This window comes from Sebastes umbrosus, chromosome 8, assembly GCF_015220745.1.
Source record: "Sebastes umbrosus isolate fSebUmb1 chromosome 8, fSebUmb1.pri, whole genome shotgun sequence".
Lineage (NCBI taxonomy): Eukaryota > Metazoa > Chordata > Actinopteri > Perciformes > Sebastidae > Sebastes > Sebastes umbrosus.
The window spans coordinates 2,306,446-2,325,156 of record NC_051276.1 but is presented as its reverse complement, the minus strand read 5'-3'; the positions used below and the strand labels follow the sequence as shown (position 1 = coordinate 2,325,156).

At 40.7% G+C, this 18,711-nt stretch overlaps 1 protein-coding gene across 1 annotated transcript in view; it reads left to right on the top strand.

The window, feature by feature from the left end:
- The window catches only part of abca2 (ATP-binding cassette, sub-family A (ABC1), member 2), a 124,024-nt gene that overhangs the window by 86,425 nt on the left and 18,888 nt on the right, over positions 1-18,711 (top strand). Inside the window, 14 exon segments of the mRNA XM_037777355.1 lie at positions 56-252; positions 826-999; positions 2,764-2,960; positions 6,453-6,573; positions 6,769-7,059; positions 10,193-10,411; positions 11,430-11,532; positions 13,047-13,372; positions 13,867-14,080; positions 16,134-16,239; positions 16,322-16,433; positions 16,620-16,680; positions 17,262-17,436; positions 17,593-17,708. Of these exon segments, the coding sequence (XP_037633283.1) occupies positions 56-252; positions 826-999; positions 2,764-2,960; positions 6,453-6,573; positions 6,769-7,059; positions 10,193-10,411; positions 11,430-11,532; positions 13,047-13,372; positions 13,867-14,080; positions 16,134-16,239; positions 16,322-16,433; positions 16,620-16,680; positions 17,262-17,436; positions 17,593-17,708 (2,412 nt within the window).

Genomic DNA, 18,711 nt, shown 5'->3' with positions numbered 1-18,711 from the left:
TGTGTGTGTGTGTGGGTGTGTGTGTGGGTGTGTGTGTGTGGGTGTGTGTGTCCAGGATGATTGTTGACCTGGAGTTATCCAACAAGCGCCACAGCTTGGTGCAGACTCTGTCCGGCGGGATGAAGAGGAAGCTGTCTGTGGCAATCGCCTTTGTTGGGGGTTCTAGGGCTGTCATCCTGGACGAACCCACAGCGGGAGTTGACCCGTACGCTCGCAGGGCCATCTGGGACCTAATCCTCAAGTACAAACAGGGTGAGTGGAGATTCAGTACTAGAGGACATCCTTGCGTTATGCTCCAAAAAGTATTTTCTCATTGCAGGGAAGCTTGGAAAAAAGAAAAGTTGTTGCACTCTTTTACATGCTAATCTTAAAATGTATTTTCCTGTTACTATCTGTACATGCTTCAGCAAAGCTGTCTTCACCTCAGGTATCTGCTGTATTAAAACATATCCCCAAGTAAACAGGTTCTTTTGCACATCAAAGAATTCCTTGGCTTACTTTGCTTCATTGCATAGACTGAGGCTGCCTGGGGTCAGACTTGCTCAAAGAACAACTTGCAAACTATGTTTAAGACTACACAACGTGTCATAGATACATGTGTTAACTATGGTAATTGTAGTCTGCATCTAGTTGTTCAGTGTGTGTTTTGATTCCTTGCATGAAGTGAAAAGCAGCAACACTTCTTGAAAAGTAATGATCTGCTTTTATATTCTATTTTCACATAATGGTTCAGATCCTGATCCTCTTTTGATTTCCTGTTTGATAATTGCAGCACAAACCAGCTGCCGTATGTGGGTGTAAGTGTGTTTTCTACTTCTGCCCCAGGCCGCACAATTCTGCTGTCCACCCACCATATGGATGAAGCAGACCTTCTGGGAGATCGCATTGCCATCATCTCGCATGGGAAACTCAAGTGCTGTGGCTCGCCACTCTTCCTGAAGAGCACCTACGGAGACGGATACAAACTGACACTGGTCAAAAAGCAGAGTGAAGGAAGAGGTGTGTTTATTAATAATAATAATAATATATTTTATTTATATAGTACTTTTCAAGAAACTTTTCAAGACATTTACGCAGCTAAAATTATCGTAAACAAGGACATCGTAATATATAAAACACAAAACATGAATCACACATTAAAAGCAGTTCTAAAAAGGCAAGTTTTGATTAGTGATTTGAAAGTGGACAGGGTGGTGCAGTCTCTGATGTGTCTGGGGAGTGAGTTCCAAAGGGAGGGGGCCGCTATGGCTATATCTGTGTGTCAGTTGCTTGGTTCTGAGTGATGTGGACAGCAGGTTAGCATCAGAAGAGTGGAGGGAGTGGGAAGGAGTATGATGGTGGAGCAGGTTAGGGTTAGGGTTAGGTAGGAGGGGGCCTGGTTATGGAGGGCTTTGTGAGTGATGAGAAGGAGTTTGAACTGGATCTGCCAGCGGAGGCTCTGGAGGAGAGGACTGATGTGATCACGGGAGCGGGAATGGGTGAGCAGACGTGCAGCAGAGTTCTGAAAGTGTGGAGTTTATTGAGGACTTTGGATGGTGAGCCGTACAGAATGCTGTTGCAGTAGTCGATTCTGGATGGGATGAAGGCGTGGGTCAGAGTTTCGGCAGCAGAGAAGGAGAGTGATGGGCGGAGACGAGCTATGTTTTTGAGGTGAAAAAAAGCAGTCCGGTTGATGTGGTTGACGTGGTGTTCGAAGGAGAAGTGGCTGTCGAAAATGACTCCGAGGTTGCGGATTTGAGGGGAGGGGGACAGAGTGGAGTTGTTGATGGTGAGGCAGAAGTTGTGAGTGGTTTTGGTGAGTGATTTGAGACCGATGATGAGCATGTATGATTTATCACAGCTGAGTTTAAGGAAGTTGATTTGCATCTATGATTTTATTTCAGTGAGGCTGTTGGTGAGAGTGGAGTGTGAAGCGGTGGTGATTGATTTTGTGGAAATGTAGAGCTTGACGTCGTCGGCGTAGCAGTCGAAGTGGAGGCCATGGCGGCGTATGATGTGACCAAGGGGAAGCAGGTAGAGGATGAACAGAAGGGGACCAAGCACCGAACCCTGGGGGACGCCTTGTCTGTATGAGTTCTAAATTGCTCTTATTTTATAGTTTTTTCTACAATTTGGTGAATCTGCATCATGAAGTCATTCTGCATTAGCTGATAGAAGTTCCTGTTTGCACTCTTACTATGGATGTATACACAGCAATCACCTGGATCACCTTGGGTGACTGTTGTCTTTGATTTGTAAGCAGATTTGTAGATCTTTATCCTCAATAGACATCAGATATACTGTTTCTAGTGGATTGAAAAAACTAAGTGGCACAGATTTAGATTATGACTATGACTGGGTGTGTGTTTTGTGTTGAAATTGTAGAAAAAAGGCACGTTAACTGTAAAAAATAGTATAAATGAATACATTTAGTTGTATTTGTGTTTGTTTGTGTGATGAAGGTCACCTGTTGGACTCTGTGGCTTGCATTTTTTTTCTAATTAACACTGCGTAATAATGGTGTGCGCCAGTCATTTGTTAGCTGTTAGGACATAGAACCTGTCTCAGCTGGTTTCTAACAGTGTGCACGTCACCTCCCATTCTCTCTCAAGTTGATGAAGTGACTCCAACATCTTCTCAAATCATCTACAATGTTGCCAGTGTTTTTTACTGCCAGCGCTATGTTTTCTTTGTCTTTTACTAACCTATCTCACTCTTCTCTATTTCCCTGTCTAACCTGCTCCATCCATCCATCATGTTGTGTGGTTTCCTTTCATCCTTCAGGACAGGGCAGCCAGCTGCAGCCTCCATTGCCTCTGTCTCCATCCTCCTCTCTGTCACCTTGCTCAGAAGCTCGGGTCACCCAGTTTATTCGGCAGTTCGTGGCGTCCTGCCTGCTAGTGTCTGACACCAACACTGAGCTGTCCTACGTCCTGCCCTCCGAGGCCGTCAAGAAGGGCTGCTTCGAGAGGCTGTTCCAGGTACACAAACACAGACGCCCCCAAAAACATCTCGTCTTGTTCTTCTGTTACTGGATAAACAGTGAAAACAAATGTATAACGAATATTTCAAACAGACTTATATCAAATCTTCAAACTGGCACATTCACTTTTTCCAGCATTCTAGAGTATGGTCGGGCATATTGAAGATTTACAAAAATCCATTTTATTCCGTTTATCTGGGGCCGGGGCAGGATTAGCAGGGAATTCCAAACATTCCTCTCCCCAGCAACGTTTTCCAGCTCTTCCTGGGGGACCCCGAGGCGTTCCCAGGCCAGTCAAGATATATAATCTCTCCAGCGTGTTCTGGATCTACCTCGGGACGTCTTACCAGTTGACCGTAACCAGAAAACCTCCAAAGGGAGGCATCCAGGAGGCATCCTCAGCTGGCCCCTTTTGACGCGAAGAAGCAGCGGCTCTTCTCCGAGCTCCCTCCAGATGTCTGAGCTCCTCACTCTATCCCTAAGTCTGAGCCCGGCCACCCTACGAAGGAAACTCATTTCGGCAGCATTTCTTACCAACCTGATTTAAGTCATGCCGATATGTCCAGAAATGTAATCTCTCAGGACAGATTGTCATTTGTGGCCAACCCCTTTTAAAAAAACAACTAAAACCTCCCTCAATCATTTGTGAGTGCAAACTCCTGTCAATCATTGATCAAACCCACAGGACTTTATTATTCAAGTGGGGATCCCAAAGTTTCCAAAGATACCAAATCTGTCAGGCTGAATTTTGTGTAAATATCTAAAAGATTATGTGCAAGTCATCTAGAATATTTAAATTTTATTGAATGGTGCATCCATTAAAAACACAGGAGTCTTTGTGGTCCTCCCCAGTCATTTAGCTCGGCGTAGCGAAACCAAGCACAAATTGAAATTAGAAGTGCTTTTTAAATAACTATAAATCAAAAGGAATATGAACAATATTTACATTTACATCCTATTTTTTAAGCTTAGAAATATGCAGTGTGTGGTCCCAACAGCTCCCAATATATGGACACCTGTTGACACCCATATGACATATATGACACCTATATATAAATACAATGGTGGCTATTAACATGTTACATATACTCCGTTACATACTTGAGTCATTTTTTAATAAATTGAACTTCTAAGAGTAGTTGTTTTGCAGAATATTTTTTACTCTTCCTCCATAAACTATTCGTACTTCTACTCGTTACTCTTCTCGCTACTTTTACGGACATATTTAACTATAAATCATTTTTATATTCAGCTAAGCTCACACGCACCACTGTGACTGTCTTACAGCGAGAGATAAGATGCTAGCCCACTAGCCAATCATAGCACAGCAGATGCAACGGAGGTGTGGCCCTACCACCTCCATGACCCCCCTTCAATTGACTACAGTTCAAGATCATGGCAGAAGATGAAACAGAATAGGGACATGCATATCCTTGGTCCAACATCCAGACCCTGTTTGCCTTTCAGATGACAAGGAGCAACAGTCATATTATGCGCTGCCTACTTTGAGACATCTCGAACCTTCAACAATTCCACATTAAATCTGAGAAAACATGTGAAGACCTGTTTGGATGTAATAGAGCGGTGCAGGAATGAGTCCTAAAACCCGGAAATGAGTTAGCATGTTCGCACTTCCTGTTCCCTCGTCTTGAAGTGAATGGGTTTTTAGTCAGATGCCTGAAATAAGGTCTGTGATTAACACAAGCTGAAGAGATTTTAACGTTTTGTTCTCCCATCTAAAATACATCAGTAAATATCCCACTCGTGAATTTTGAAGCTTTTATGTGTCTTAAAAAAGGTGGTTGCTAACAAGTGGCTAAGTGAGACTACAATACGTCTTCACGCTGACTCGTCAGCCTTTACATCCTCGTTGCGTATACTCGCCCTTGTGCAACCGTGGTGTAGTTCGTCTATAGCCTAAAGTTAGCTTTTTACTTCTGTGGATTGCATTCACAAAAATCATAAAAGTGGTGATCATTTGTGGAGATTATCTTGCTGAACAAAACGTGTCAGTATCATCAACGTTTGTTTGCCACAGAGCTTATTTTCTGCAATAATCCAAAACCCAATGGAAAAATCCCGTTGGCTTTTTATTGAGGGAACCAGGGTGATACTAACTTCCTGGTTGGCCTACAAAAAGACATCATCCTACACTCAATACATCGATGTAATAAATTGCATCCATTGAAGTTACTCACCACTTGAGTATTTTTTTAAAGGACACTTATATACTCTTACTCAAGTAGTTGTTTTTATGAGTGCTTTTACTTCTACTTGAGTCAGTATAATCTTAAAAAAAAATACATTTACTGTGGTACCGTTTTTGTGTACTCTACCCACCACTGTGTGTGTGTGTATATATACTGGAAAAACAAAGTTCGGAAACTTGTGTTTGGTGGATTATTTCTCTGTTGTTACAATGCTAATGGTCATTGTATTTTACATGGTTGGAAAGCCTGTTTATTTACCTTCACAATGATGTCCAACTTGTAAGGATCATGCATTTGTGGGATGAGCAGCACAGCTGATTATGTGGGTAGCGCCCAAGAAAAATGTTCCAAAATGCTCTGCCAATGGTAAACAGTGTATTGTCATAAGGCTACCAGGAAGCCTGCAATGACTGCCCTTCACCGTCAGGCCCGTTTGCGCTGGTGTCGACAACACAGACAATGGAACCTGAACATGTGGGGGAATGTCATGTTCAGTGATGAGTCCAGGTTCTGTCTGCTAAAGTTGGATGGCAGGGTCAAAGTATGGAAACGACGCGGAGAACGCTATGCTGATTGTTGAACCGATGGAGTAACAGCTTTTGGTGGGGGCAGTGTCAATGCAGTGAGATATCGGGCTGAGATTCTGCAGCCAGTGGCGATCCCATATCTCCACAATCTGGCACCTAACAAGAAACAACGCTCACCCCCACAGAGCCAGGGTTATCACAGACTACCTCCACAATGTGGGAGTAGAGAGAATGGAACATTGATGGAGCATTTTGGCAAATTTTTCTTGGGCGCTACCCACATAATCAGCTGTGCTGCTCATCCCACAAATGCATGATCCTTACAAGTTGGACATCATTGTGAAGGTAAATAAACAGGCTTTCCAACCATGTAAAATACAATGACCATTAGCATTGTAACAACAGAGAAATAATCGACCAAACACAAGTTTCCGAACTTTGTTTTTCCAGTTTATATTGTTTTTTGTATTTTAAGACAGGATTGCAAGGCTCTTAGAGGTGTACGGCCCTACCCTAACCGATTTTATTGTTATCATTTATTGTTCAGTAGTATTGTTCTGTGAGGACAGAGAACCTTATGCACAGGTGTACTTAAAAATCAATAAAATAATAAGAATTATTACCGAGGTATATGTTAAAATGAATCATGATATAAATTCCAGGCCATATTGCCCAGCCCTATAGTGTTATTGGGATCTCTGCAAATACTGTACAGTACCTTGACATTCTCTTCTGTTGTGTGTGCCTCCACAGGCTTTAGAGCAGAGTTTGGACAGCCTGGCTCTGACCAGCTTCGGGGTGATGGACACCACCCTAGAGGAGGTTTTCCTCAAAGTGTCTGAGGAGGACCAGTCTCAGGAGAACAGTGATGCCGGTGAGACCATGTTCCCCGCCTGTCTCCAGATATCTCAACACCTCCACATCGTTTTTCATAAATTAGGCATTACTTTCTCAACGATAATAAAATGTGTACTGTCTGAATTAATACTCTGACTTTAGATATTTTACACTAAATCTTTGGCTCCAGGCTGAGTTGATATTTTCTCCTTCTCTCTCTGTCCCTTGGCAGACATGAAGGGTTCCCCAGGAAGCAGCTCAGTGGGGAAATCCTCCGTGGGTTCAGGAGGCCTGGGGGTGCCACAGGGAGAGACAGGACCTTCAGTGGAGAGTGAGAAGCCCGAGGTGGAGCTGAGTAATCTGGTGATGTGCTCCAGGCTGAGTCAGAGCCAGTCCTCCCTGAAGTCCTCCTCATCCATCGGGTCAGTGAGGGGCGATGAAGGAGGACTCTACGCAGACTTCTACGGAGATTACTGTCCACTCTTTGACAACGGCCAAGAGCCTGACTCTGCCAGCCTGAAGGGTAAGACAACAAGGTAACACTATATTATAACCATCATTTATAAATGATAAATTAATAGGTAATTAAACTTAGCTAATAGCTATCTTACTGTTAACAAACAACAACATGATAATTAATGCTATAATTTAGTTTATTTTAACAGTTTATTCTTGCACACATTATAATATTTTATATACTATATATATATATAATATGTTCATGATTAAGATATTATTTGTAAAGCTTAAAGAAATTGTTTGTAAAACATCTATAAACATTACATAGATATATAGATCAGATATTTGTAATACTTTGTTTATGGTTAATATTTGGTTTGTAAACATTATTTGGATGGCTATTTTAAAGTTGCAACTGTTGAACATAATACCTTGTTAAATGGTTAATAAATACTTTTTATAGCATTCATAAACGTTACTTAGATAGATAGTTAATACTTTGTCAATGGTTAATAACTGGTTTCAGGTCCATCTATCTATATAATGTTTATAGATGTTTTACAAACAATTTCTTAAAGGTTTACAAATCATTTGGTAATTATTAAAAAATGACTAAAAACTAAAAATACCTATGTTATATATATTTATAAATATATACCCAGACAAATCCTCATTTTTATTAATGGTAACGGACCGTTTAATTTTTGTCCCGTCAATGACGACATGTCCATGTTGCCAAACGACCCAAGAAAGTTATGGGACAAGAAAAGAGCTAAAACAAGGGTAAATATTGGTGTGGCATTTTATGATATCATGCCAGCCACCAAGCTAGTGTGTACGGTAATGTTAGAACGTTACAACAACGTTCAACGTGCTCATAAAGTCATTTTTTAGTGTGATTGTTTTGACCATGGTTTACAGTGATCGGCTAACCCACGATGAAATTCACCACATAACGTTAGGTAACGTTACAGTAACATTAGCTTTACGGGCAGTCGACTCATCTAATGGTAAAATTATGTTACTTGCGGCTATTTCATTAGAATTAAATGACATGACATGAATACAACTTTTATATATTACCTCGCCAACTCCCATGATGCCACGCTACTTCACGACATCATCAAACTATTCCTTTTGTTATTGTTTTGAATGATCCCGGATGAGCCCCCTAGTGGCAGAAATGATATATTGTACATTTAATATAGCATATAAAATGTTATAATGTGTGCAACAATAAACTGATAATAAATAGCGTACTAATGTGATCAGAATGTAATTTTTATCATCTCTTATCAGCGATGATTCAATATAGAATTTATAAACTAATTATTTCATATTATACAGACTAATTCTAATAATTAGTAAACATTATTAAGTATCATTTCATTGTTCATCAACAGTAAAATAATTATTTTTATTATAAAGAATTACGTTTAATTAACTGTTAATTGACCATTTATAAATGATGGTTATTATAGAGTGTATAATGATAACAGATGTGCTGTGTTAGTCGCTGAGCCTCATGACAGCTCCAACCAAGAGATGTTTTTGCTTTTACTGCTCACATTGGGCCATAAGAATTGCTCTTATGAACAGATGTAGTCTTCAGTGGCATGTACAAGTTATTTATTTGTATTTAAGTAATTGTCTTGTATTTAGTATTTTCTTTTAGGTTCAAACTAAATGTACGGGTTATCCAGACTTGTGGTACATGTCCTGTACGGACAGTCTCCACCAGTGCCTTGATCTGAATGAATTTTAGTTTAAATATGTTACCGAAATAAACTAAAACAAAGATAAAAAGGTAAAAGGTAATGTAAAATTAATTTTTTTGTGCACCATATAAGTGCACACTTGTCAACCCTCGATTTTCCTCCCGGGGTCACAATTCTCCTGTATTTCTCCCAATTTATGAACATTTTACACCCTTTTTCCTTTTTGTTATCAGAACCTGTTTCTGGCACTGTACAGCGTGTATAACCCTAAGACTCTAAAAGTCTACTGTTTCCACCTGGACAACAATTCAGCTACACCACATGTCGTTTCTGGCATGCATGTGACGCGGAAGAGAGCTGCTTGCGCCTCATCCTCCTCAGTGAGAATGAGGGACGGAGAGAGAAATCGGGAGTACTCAGAGAAAGAAATACTGAAGCAAATTCCAGATGTTCTGGATTTATACAACCTGTGTTCTCTCAAGGATGGTGCTACAGGCTGCAAAGCATTGCACTTTTAAATACAATAAGCATATATAGATGGTCACAGAGGGCAGTGGCATGCACAGACTCACAGTTTCATTAGCGCTCCTCATAGTGTGACTAGCCTCAGCACATGTTGCTAACGCCGTACGGCGGGCAGAACTCGTGCTTGTGAACTTTGGTTCCACATTAGATCAACAGCTTCAAATATCTTGGACTCATCAATATTTGATCAATATATCCCTTCTATCCATACACAAACTCTTTTTCCCCCCACCTCCAGTTGTTGCTTTACAGAAGCATAATTCATCAGATCCTGCTGTACTGTTCCACCTGCTTCTTCACCATGTCATTCACCAAAAACAACTTGCCAGCATCACACAAGTTCAAAATCATGCTTGCCTTCCCACACACAGACATAAACAACAAAGCCATCACATGCCCAGCACTCACAATAGCAAATGACTCTGATCACCCCCTCAATCAACACTTTGCATTACTTCCATCTGGTTGGAGATACAGGACTTTAAAATGGAGAAGAGCTCGCTACAGAAGGAGTTTTGTCCCTTCTGCCATAGCAGCCCTGAACAAACTGCCTTGCTGACACTAATGTGAGCTGGGATACTGGAAGGGGCATGAAGTCTCGATACACTGCCGGATATCCGGAAGTGAAGGCGAGAACAAAGGTTGCCTGAGGTGGGGGAGTCGGGTTGTAAAAACGTGGCGGATTTACAGACGTCTCTCTCCCAGTGTAAGTCTATGGGAGAAAGTATTTTTGGGCCCGATGGCGTTTTGTCAAGTGTGCAGAATCATCCAGACAGGCAGACATGCATTTTAACTGCTATTCATTTCAACTCATTATCCCCGCCAGGTGCAAGTTACAGCATTGGCCATTGCAGACACACCCGGTGGAGATCTGGACTCTACTCAGTGCACTTTTCTGGTTTCCTTCATTTTTACATTTAGTTTTTTTTCATCTGATGTCTCCTTCACCTCCAGGGGACGCAGAGAACCCGTCTTCAGAGCCACATGTCCTGGAGGGGCAGGGCAGCTTCAAGTTGGAGGGTTGGTGGTTAAAGCTGAGTCAGTTTCATGGCCTCATCGTCAAGAGGTACCACTGTGCCAGGAGGAACACCAAGGGCCTCTTCTCTCAGATCCTCCTACCTGCCTTCTTCGTCTGTGTGGCCATGACCGTGGCCCTATCTGTGCCTGAGATTGGTGAGATTTGACATATATGGTTAAGAGTAGGTCTCTATCCTGCTTCTCAGGACAAAGAAAACTGTTTTTCTGTCCTACAAGGCAGGCAGAAAGTGCATTCACTGAAATAGGAGGTGAATGCACACTTTAGTATTGCTGAGGTATTTCGTGCTGATGATTATACTGATTGGTGATTACAGTTCTGTATGGAGCTGACTGCATTATTCTGCCCTATTTTGGTTAATTGCATTCGCCCAGCTGTAAATCAGTCCCTAATTAGATGGCTGGAATGAAAACAAGTAGGACTGCTGCTCCTGAGGACAGGGATTCAAAACCACAGATGTAGAGCAATCACTGTATTCAACCTACACTTATTTCAATCAACTCCTACATTTGCTTCTCTATGAAAGACTCTTACTGCGCTCTAACAGTTTCAGCGCCTTTACTTAAAGAGAAACGTAGGCGTTTTTCAACCTGGACCTTATTTTCCCATGTTTTTGTGTTCTTCGCCGTCAATGTACGTCCTAAAAGTGTTTGTTTGACCACTGACAGGCTCAGATTGTTATTATAAGTGTCTGCCAACATTATAACGGAACCTACAGAGATACAGTATGTCCTTCCCGACATGGTAGCAACGGATTCCTTAGGTTTTCAGGTTTCATATGATATCTGTAGCTTCACTCCAGCCTTAAAACTGACCTAGAGCCTCTGAAAGACAGTAAAGTCAGTCGGGGGGTTAATATAAATCATTAATAGTGCAGCTTTGATGAATCCAAGTATTTAAGCAGTAATTAGGAACATTTAAAATAAACAAATATAAAAGATTGTAATAGAAATGTAAATGGTTAAGTCTTTCTGATGCACAGGGCTCTTGCTTAATGTTGATGTAACTTAATTTCTCGCAGTAATAAAATGCTCTTAGCAATAAAAATATGCTTGGTGCATCTACATACAGGCTAAATATTGATGCTTTGCACAACTTTTGAAATAAATCAAAGTAGCCCTATCAGGTGGTTGAACATTCTGTCTTGTTTTACAGGAGATTTGCCGCCCCTGATCTTGTCCCCATCTCAGTATCATAACTATACCCAACCTAGAGGCAACTTCATCCCCTACGCCAGTGAAGACAGACCCCAGTACAGGTAAGAGAACATTTATTTCATTCACAGTGACAGTGCCGTACAAACTGAGAGGTCATCGTCCAGCCTACAGATGAGGATACATTTAGAAAAGAATGACCAAAAGGTTGGTTGTAGCTTTGGGGGGGGGAAGTCATGTGAACAGACAAGCTGGTTTTAAGATCTCCAAACTTGACAGCTTCATAATTAAGGAAGACAGAAGTCAGTCAGTGATGTGTTGATTGAAACTGAGGTTATTGCCAATGATGAGTCTGATATTTGCTTTTGGTTTTTATTAAAATTGAAAGGCCCTGCGCACCCATGGTAAACCCGCACAGGTTTTATCACTTATTTTGGATGATTTTAGCTCTTAACCGTGTGGGCTTGCACTGACTGTGATTGACATCTCCCTGACTCTTCTGTTAGCTTAAAGGTCCCATATCATGCTCATTTTCAGGTTCATACTTGTACTTTCTGTTTCTACTAGAACATGTTTACACTTAAATGTTCAAAAAATACTTTATTTTCCTCATACTGTCTGCCTGAATATACCTGTATTTACCATCCTTTTGAAACGCTCCGTTTTAGTGCATTTCAACGGAATTGCAACGGAATTGTGTTGCTAGGCAACAGTTTGGGTTCATGTTTACCTCCTGTCAGCTGATGACATTCACATACACTGCAACAGGAAATAAACTGGGACACATTTAGAACATTTATGTTTAAAACTGAGTAATGGTCTAAATATTGTAGATTTGTGACATCACAAATGGACAGAAATCCTGACAGCTTGTTTCAAAGGCACAATTTCTGAATACGAGCTGTGTGTATTTCTCCAAGGGTTAAGCGTTTTGATAGTTCAACAGTATTTATAAAGCACTTAAACCTGCTTTATAAAAATAAAGGACATGAAAATCTCACTTCTTGCAATATGGGACCTTTAATCATTCGAGTCCTGTGACCTAAATCCCCAGCATAACTATAACCAAGTTCAACCGGAGCAGAGGTCTAATTAGCCCACATATTGTTACTGAAAACAGCTGTGAGGATGCGGAGGGCCTTAAAGCAGCAGTAGGTAGGTTGGAGCAAATATGATTTAAAAAAAGTAAATGTTATATAACAGTCACTATATCCTGACAGCGCTGATCAAATATGAATCAATATTCTGTTCTGTCCTGCCAATAGGAATGCTCTCTCTCTGAAATGACCTGTAATTGGCTAAAGTCTCACATCTCTAGATGTTCTAAAGCCTGAAAACAGATAAGAGCCATGAAGAGGAGCAGAAGTCTAGTTATCTCTCAGAACACTTGAATTACAATATGCTGAAAGGTTATTATGGGATTGCTGCCCAATGATGCCAAAAATATTCTACCTACTGCCACTTTAACCACTGAAATAACCCATTATTTAAAAAAAAAATAAAAATCATAGTGCTCAGAAGCGGTTTTGTTAAGAGTCAAAATGGACAGTTTACATTTTAGAACCAATCTCAGTAACCAGTTCAATCAATTCTTAGCATCTCTGGCCTCCCCTCTCAGGAGTAAGCTGTCACCAGACGCCAGCCCACAGAAGATCATCAACACCCTCCGTCTGCCCTCGGGTGTGGGTGCTACCTGCGTGCTTAAAACCCCCTTCAACAGCACCCTGGACCAACTGGCCCAGACCCTCAACCCCAGCGCCAACAACTCCAAGACCTTGGCAGCCCGCTACTTTGATTCAATGTGTCTGGACTCCTTCACCCAGGGGGTCCCACTCTCCAACTTTGTACCCCCACCTCCCTCACCAGCACCATCAGATGACCCAGATCCACGCTTTGAGGACGGACTGTGGAACTTCACAGTCGCCCCTCCGACCACAGTTCATGGTATGTGCATCCCATATGTGCATCTGGTGACCACTTTCCAATGTGCAACCCACTTCAATGTGTGCCGTTTCAAATATATCTTACACTGAAATATATCAGCCTGAACTGTTCTGGAAATGTCTCACTATATTTTATTAATTTCATAACAAACATACAAACAAAGACATAAAATAAAACAACAATAATGACAATAAGACCCCCACTTCCCAACTCCACCACTACAGACAACATGGTCACAAACAAAATGTAGTTGCAAACAAGCTGCCTAATCAGTGCCCGTTATAGAAACGCTCATCACAAGAGCAACGTAATGAGTTAATTAAATAAATGGCTTAAAAAGTAAGAAAATAAAGCCCTATTCTATTAATACATGTGATAATTAGAAGAAAAAGAATCCATACTCCATATCATTTCATTTTCTATTACCTGCTATGACAAGTCAAAATGTGAAAACGGTCTATTGAGTTAAAGACGACTCTTCTATGTTTGCTCAGAGCCTGTGACGTCTCCTCCCACCCTCCCCCTGTCCATCCATGAGCCGGTGCGTTGTATCTGCTCCATGCAGGGGACAGGCTTCTCCTGCCCCAGTGGGGTCGGAGGACGCCCCCCCCTCACCAAGGTGGTGACAGGTGACATCCTGGTGGACATCACAGGCCGGAATGTCTCAGAGTATCTGCTCTTCACATCAGACAGGCTGCGCCTGCACAGGTAGGACTGCTGCGGGAGCATTTCATATTTTTTGGGGTGTCGATACAATAACTGAGGTTTGGAATCATTTTCAATACTAATATGATACTTTGGTCATTACCTTACTTTGAAAAATATTAACATGTATTTTACAGTTGATTTGGCTCAGTTCTCAAAACAGATTCTCAGTGTACAAATCTAAGAACAATAATGCTATTTTTGCCCTCAAAATCTTAAATTGCATTGTTGCATTTTAAAATGATATATTCATATCAAATAATGCTGTCAAACTGAAATAATTTTTCCTCAAAACCGAGTTTGCAGTGATCATTTCTTCAAGCTCATACAATTAACAAAGATAAAAAAACAAACATGTAACTTATGTAGAAGTCAGTATAAGAAATAATGTAGAGGAAGACTTGACAACAACAACAACTTCAACTTTAGTTTTAGTTGTTGAATAAGAACAACTATGATAATAATAACAATTATTATTATTATTATACAGCATTATTAGCATTATACAGCCTTCCATTTCTGTTCGGTTTTATGACAGATTCTCTTTAATGAACACATTTCCTCATTTATCCAGGGCTTAAAAGTATTTTTGGGCTTTCTTGTTTTAAAAGGTGCAACTCTGTCTAGAATGGCTGAACAGGTTCAGTTAAAATCATTTAAAGGTCCCATATCGTGCTCATTTTCAGGTTCATACTTTCTAATTTTCTACTAGAACATGTTTACATGCTGTAATGTTAAAAAAGAACATTATTTTCCTCATACCGTCTGTCTAAATATACCTGTATTTACCCTCTGTCTGAAACGCCCCGTTTTAGTACATTTCAATGAAATTGCAATGAAATTGCAATGGAATTGCGTTACTAGGCAACAGTTTGGGTCCATGTTTACTTCCTGTCAGCTGATGTTATTTACATCCACTGCAACAGGAAATAAACTGGGACACATTTAGAATGTTCACGTTTAAAACCGTGTAATGGTCAAAATATTGTATATTTGTGACATCACAAATGGACAGAAATCCTAACAGCTTGTTTCAGACGCGCAATTTCTGAATACAGGCTGTGTGTGTTTCTCCGTATATTGAGCGTTTTGATAGTTTAACAGTATTTATATATCACTTAATCCTGCTTTATAATGTACAAGACCTGAAAATATCAACGATATGGGACCTTTAAAATATCATTGGTGTCCATTGAAGAGCAAATCTGGAAAGCAGAGGAGGGAATTCTTGGCAGAACATGGAGGCAAAGGTGGAATTAAAAATGCAAGAGCATGTCTGACCTTAAAGTCGGTTTGAGATAATGGACAGGGTAGTGTTAAATAACATACAGTTATGATCACTAACCCCAGTGTCAATGCAGAGGGTGCTGTTTAAAATAATTCCAGTATATAAAACAAGCTCCAAGGCGTGGCCTTTGATATGCGTAGGACAAGTAGGAGCAAGAAGCAGATTAAACGATTCCAGCAAGTTTAAAAATGCATACATGCACTTTAAAATCGGCAATAATCAGAATATTGTCACATTTAGTTTGATAGCAATTGATATTTAACAATTAATATGTTGTATTACTGTAATAATGAGGTCCAGAGACCTATTTTACACTACAGCAAATACTACATTCATACACATTCATACCCCACCCTCCATCTATCAGCAGTGAAAATCTTGTGGTTTATATAGTATAAGTTGTACATTGTTCAACCGACCAAAATATATACCAAATATGTACATATTTGTTGTAGCTATTGAGGTTCAATTCCCAGTCCTAACATATACACTACTTACAGGGACAATCATTCTATAAAAAGTGGTAGTTTAAAGCCAATTCAGACCTGAAATTGTTATTATGAGAGAACTCATATTTAAGCATATTTCCCAAAATGTTGAACTATTCCTTTAACTCTTATTTCATTGCACTGCACTGTAACTACATTTAGCCTTGATTACAGAGTGAAGCAGTAAACATGCAAAACTATAATACCTGAGCAAAACGTTAAAATGTGCAGACTTTTGACTATTTTTTTCTATTTTGTTCACTGACTTTGTTCTCAATAGATACGGTGCTTTAACAGTGGGGAACATCCAGAAATCAATCCCAGCATCCTTTGGGAAAAAGATACCTCCAATGGTTCGCAAGATAGCAGTTCGCAGATCAGCTCAGGTGAGACGGGGCACTCTGAACTGGAAAAGACGTTCACAAGTAGAGTATTTCAACCACTGACAGAGCAACCTCTTGTGTCCAGGTTCTGTACAACAACAAAGGTTACCACAGCATGCCGACGTATCTAAACGTCCTCAACAACGCCATCCTGCGTGCCAACCTGCCTGCATCCAAGGGCAACCCTGCTGCCTATGGTAATTATATAAGACACAACATGGAAAGAGATTTTTTTTAATTTGAAGACATGGATGTGTCTCCCCAGTTAAATGCTGCCAAATAAATGTTGTTGAATAAATTTGTATTGCTTGGGGCCAGCTCCTGGTTAGGTCATTATCATCTACATGAATTAGGTTGTTGTGTTATGTGTATGTGTTTTGCAGGCTTCACACTGACAAACCACCCAATGAATCGAACCAGTGCCAGCCTCTCTTTGGACTACTTGTAAGTTGCTCAGCAGCACCGATATTTAGTAACTTAAAGGACTTTATTACAACTTGAGGCATTTTTTGTAGTTGTAGCTATTAGCACAAATACATATAACCAAGAGATCTGGGAACACAGTTCAGATGAGTGTTTCTGATGATTAGAACATTTCCAGAGTTGTTGGACTGTAACTTATCCATAATTACCTCTGTTGGTTTCCAGCAAGAGCAAAGTTTTACAATAGTAACTTTAGCAAGTAGTAGTATGAGTATGAGAGTATGAAGTCATTTTGGACAGATTCATGGATGAATTATCATGGATGGTTATTATTAGATAGTTTACATCCCTCTGTAAATGTCATGTATCTCCTCCTTTCTCCTCTCATCTCCTCTCCTCTCTTCCACTCTCCTCTCCTCTCCTTTCCTCTGCTCTTCTCCTTTCTCCTCTCCTCCCCTCTCTTCCCTTCCTCTCCCCACCTTCCCTCCTCTCTCTTTTCCTATCTCCTACCTCTTCTCCTCCTCTCTCCTCTCTTCTCTCTTCTCTGCCTCTCCAAACCTCTCCTCCTCTCTCCTCTCCTCTCCTCTCCCCTGTATCTCCAGGCTCCAGGGGACAGATGTGGTGATTGCCATCTTCATCATCGTTGCCATGTCCTTTGTGCCAGCCAGCTTTGTGGTTTTCCTGGTTGCAGAGAAATCCACGAAGGCCAAACACCTGCAGTTTGTCAGCGGCTGTGACCCCGTCATCTACTGGCTGGCTAATTACATATGGGACATGGTGAGGAGGACACAATGTGTGTGTGACTGGTGCTATCAGAAAGACGGTTGTGGATGTGTAGGGGAAATACTTTGTTTTTGTTAGTCTTACTGTGAATACTGCAGTATTTGTCCAGGTCTGAACATGTTCTCTCTTCTCATCATCATCTCTCCTCAGCTGAACTACCTGGTACCTGCCACATGTTGTGTTATTATTCTGTTTGTGTTCGACCTGCCGGCCTACACCTCCCCAACTAACTTCCCTGCCGTCCTCTCCCTCTTTCTTCTCTACGGGTGAGACATCTGACTGCACACACCCACATACACACACACACACACACACACACACACACATATTTACTTATCAGGCATTATAATCTAATGCTCTGATGCAGAACAACCCGTCTGGTTGATTCAGTTCACTGAAAATTACAAAGAGCTGAATGGATTTTAGTTTGTGGTGGTTCCAGCGGTGAAAAATGACATTAAAAACAACATTTGTCTCTCTGACGTGTTGCTGTTACTCTCAGTAATCCACAGACGTCACTGTGAGGAGGCTTTCACCAGAACTTAGTTTTTAATTTTTGTATTTCTTCATTCATATGTTTATCCCATTTAATAAGAAGTATTAACAAAACAGAACAGGCAACAACAACAGAACAGGGGTTGACAGTTCAGGTGAACAAAGTTAAAGTTACACAATTGCAAACTGCTCTTGTATAAAGTGTACTGTAAGTGTAGCAAACCTACCTATTCATACGCATCAAAGAAAGAGGAGCAAGCCCATCATATGTGCAGTAGGGCTGTTAGACAATACAAAGAGCTCTTGCTCTTTGAGCAAGATAAGAAACACCAGACTTTCTCCTGATGTTTGTGTTTGTATATATAAATACATTTTTTTACATTAATATTAAAAAAAAATAATGTGGAAATATGGAAGAAGCTATAAATGACAATCAATGTGCTGGGAAGGATCAATCCACTACATAGTTAATTAATGTCAAACCAAAGGGATCTCTTCATTTTTTTTTTTGATATGATATGTGCCATTGGTCGGATGCTGTTTGTACACACAGCTTTCAAAGTTGACCACTCCTCCTCGGCTCAATGAGCGAGCGAGGGAGAGAGAGCAGCGATGGTCGAGTGAGCTATAGAGTGAATGTAGGGAGGGAGCGGCATTAGTGTGAACAAATCAGAGAATTACATCGTTATTTTCTGATTGTTTCACGGCAGTTACCTTCTAAAGCACAAATTAACACAACCACAGCTCCACACAACCCTGCAGGAAGTTGCAGAG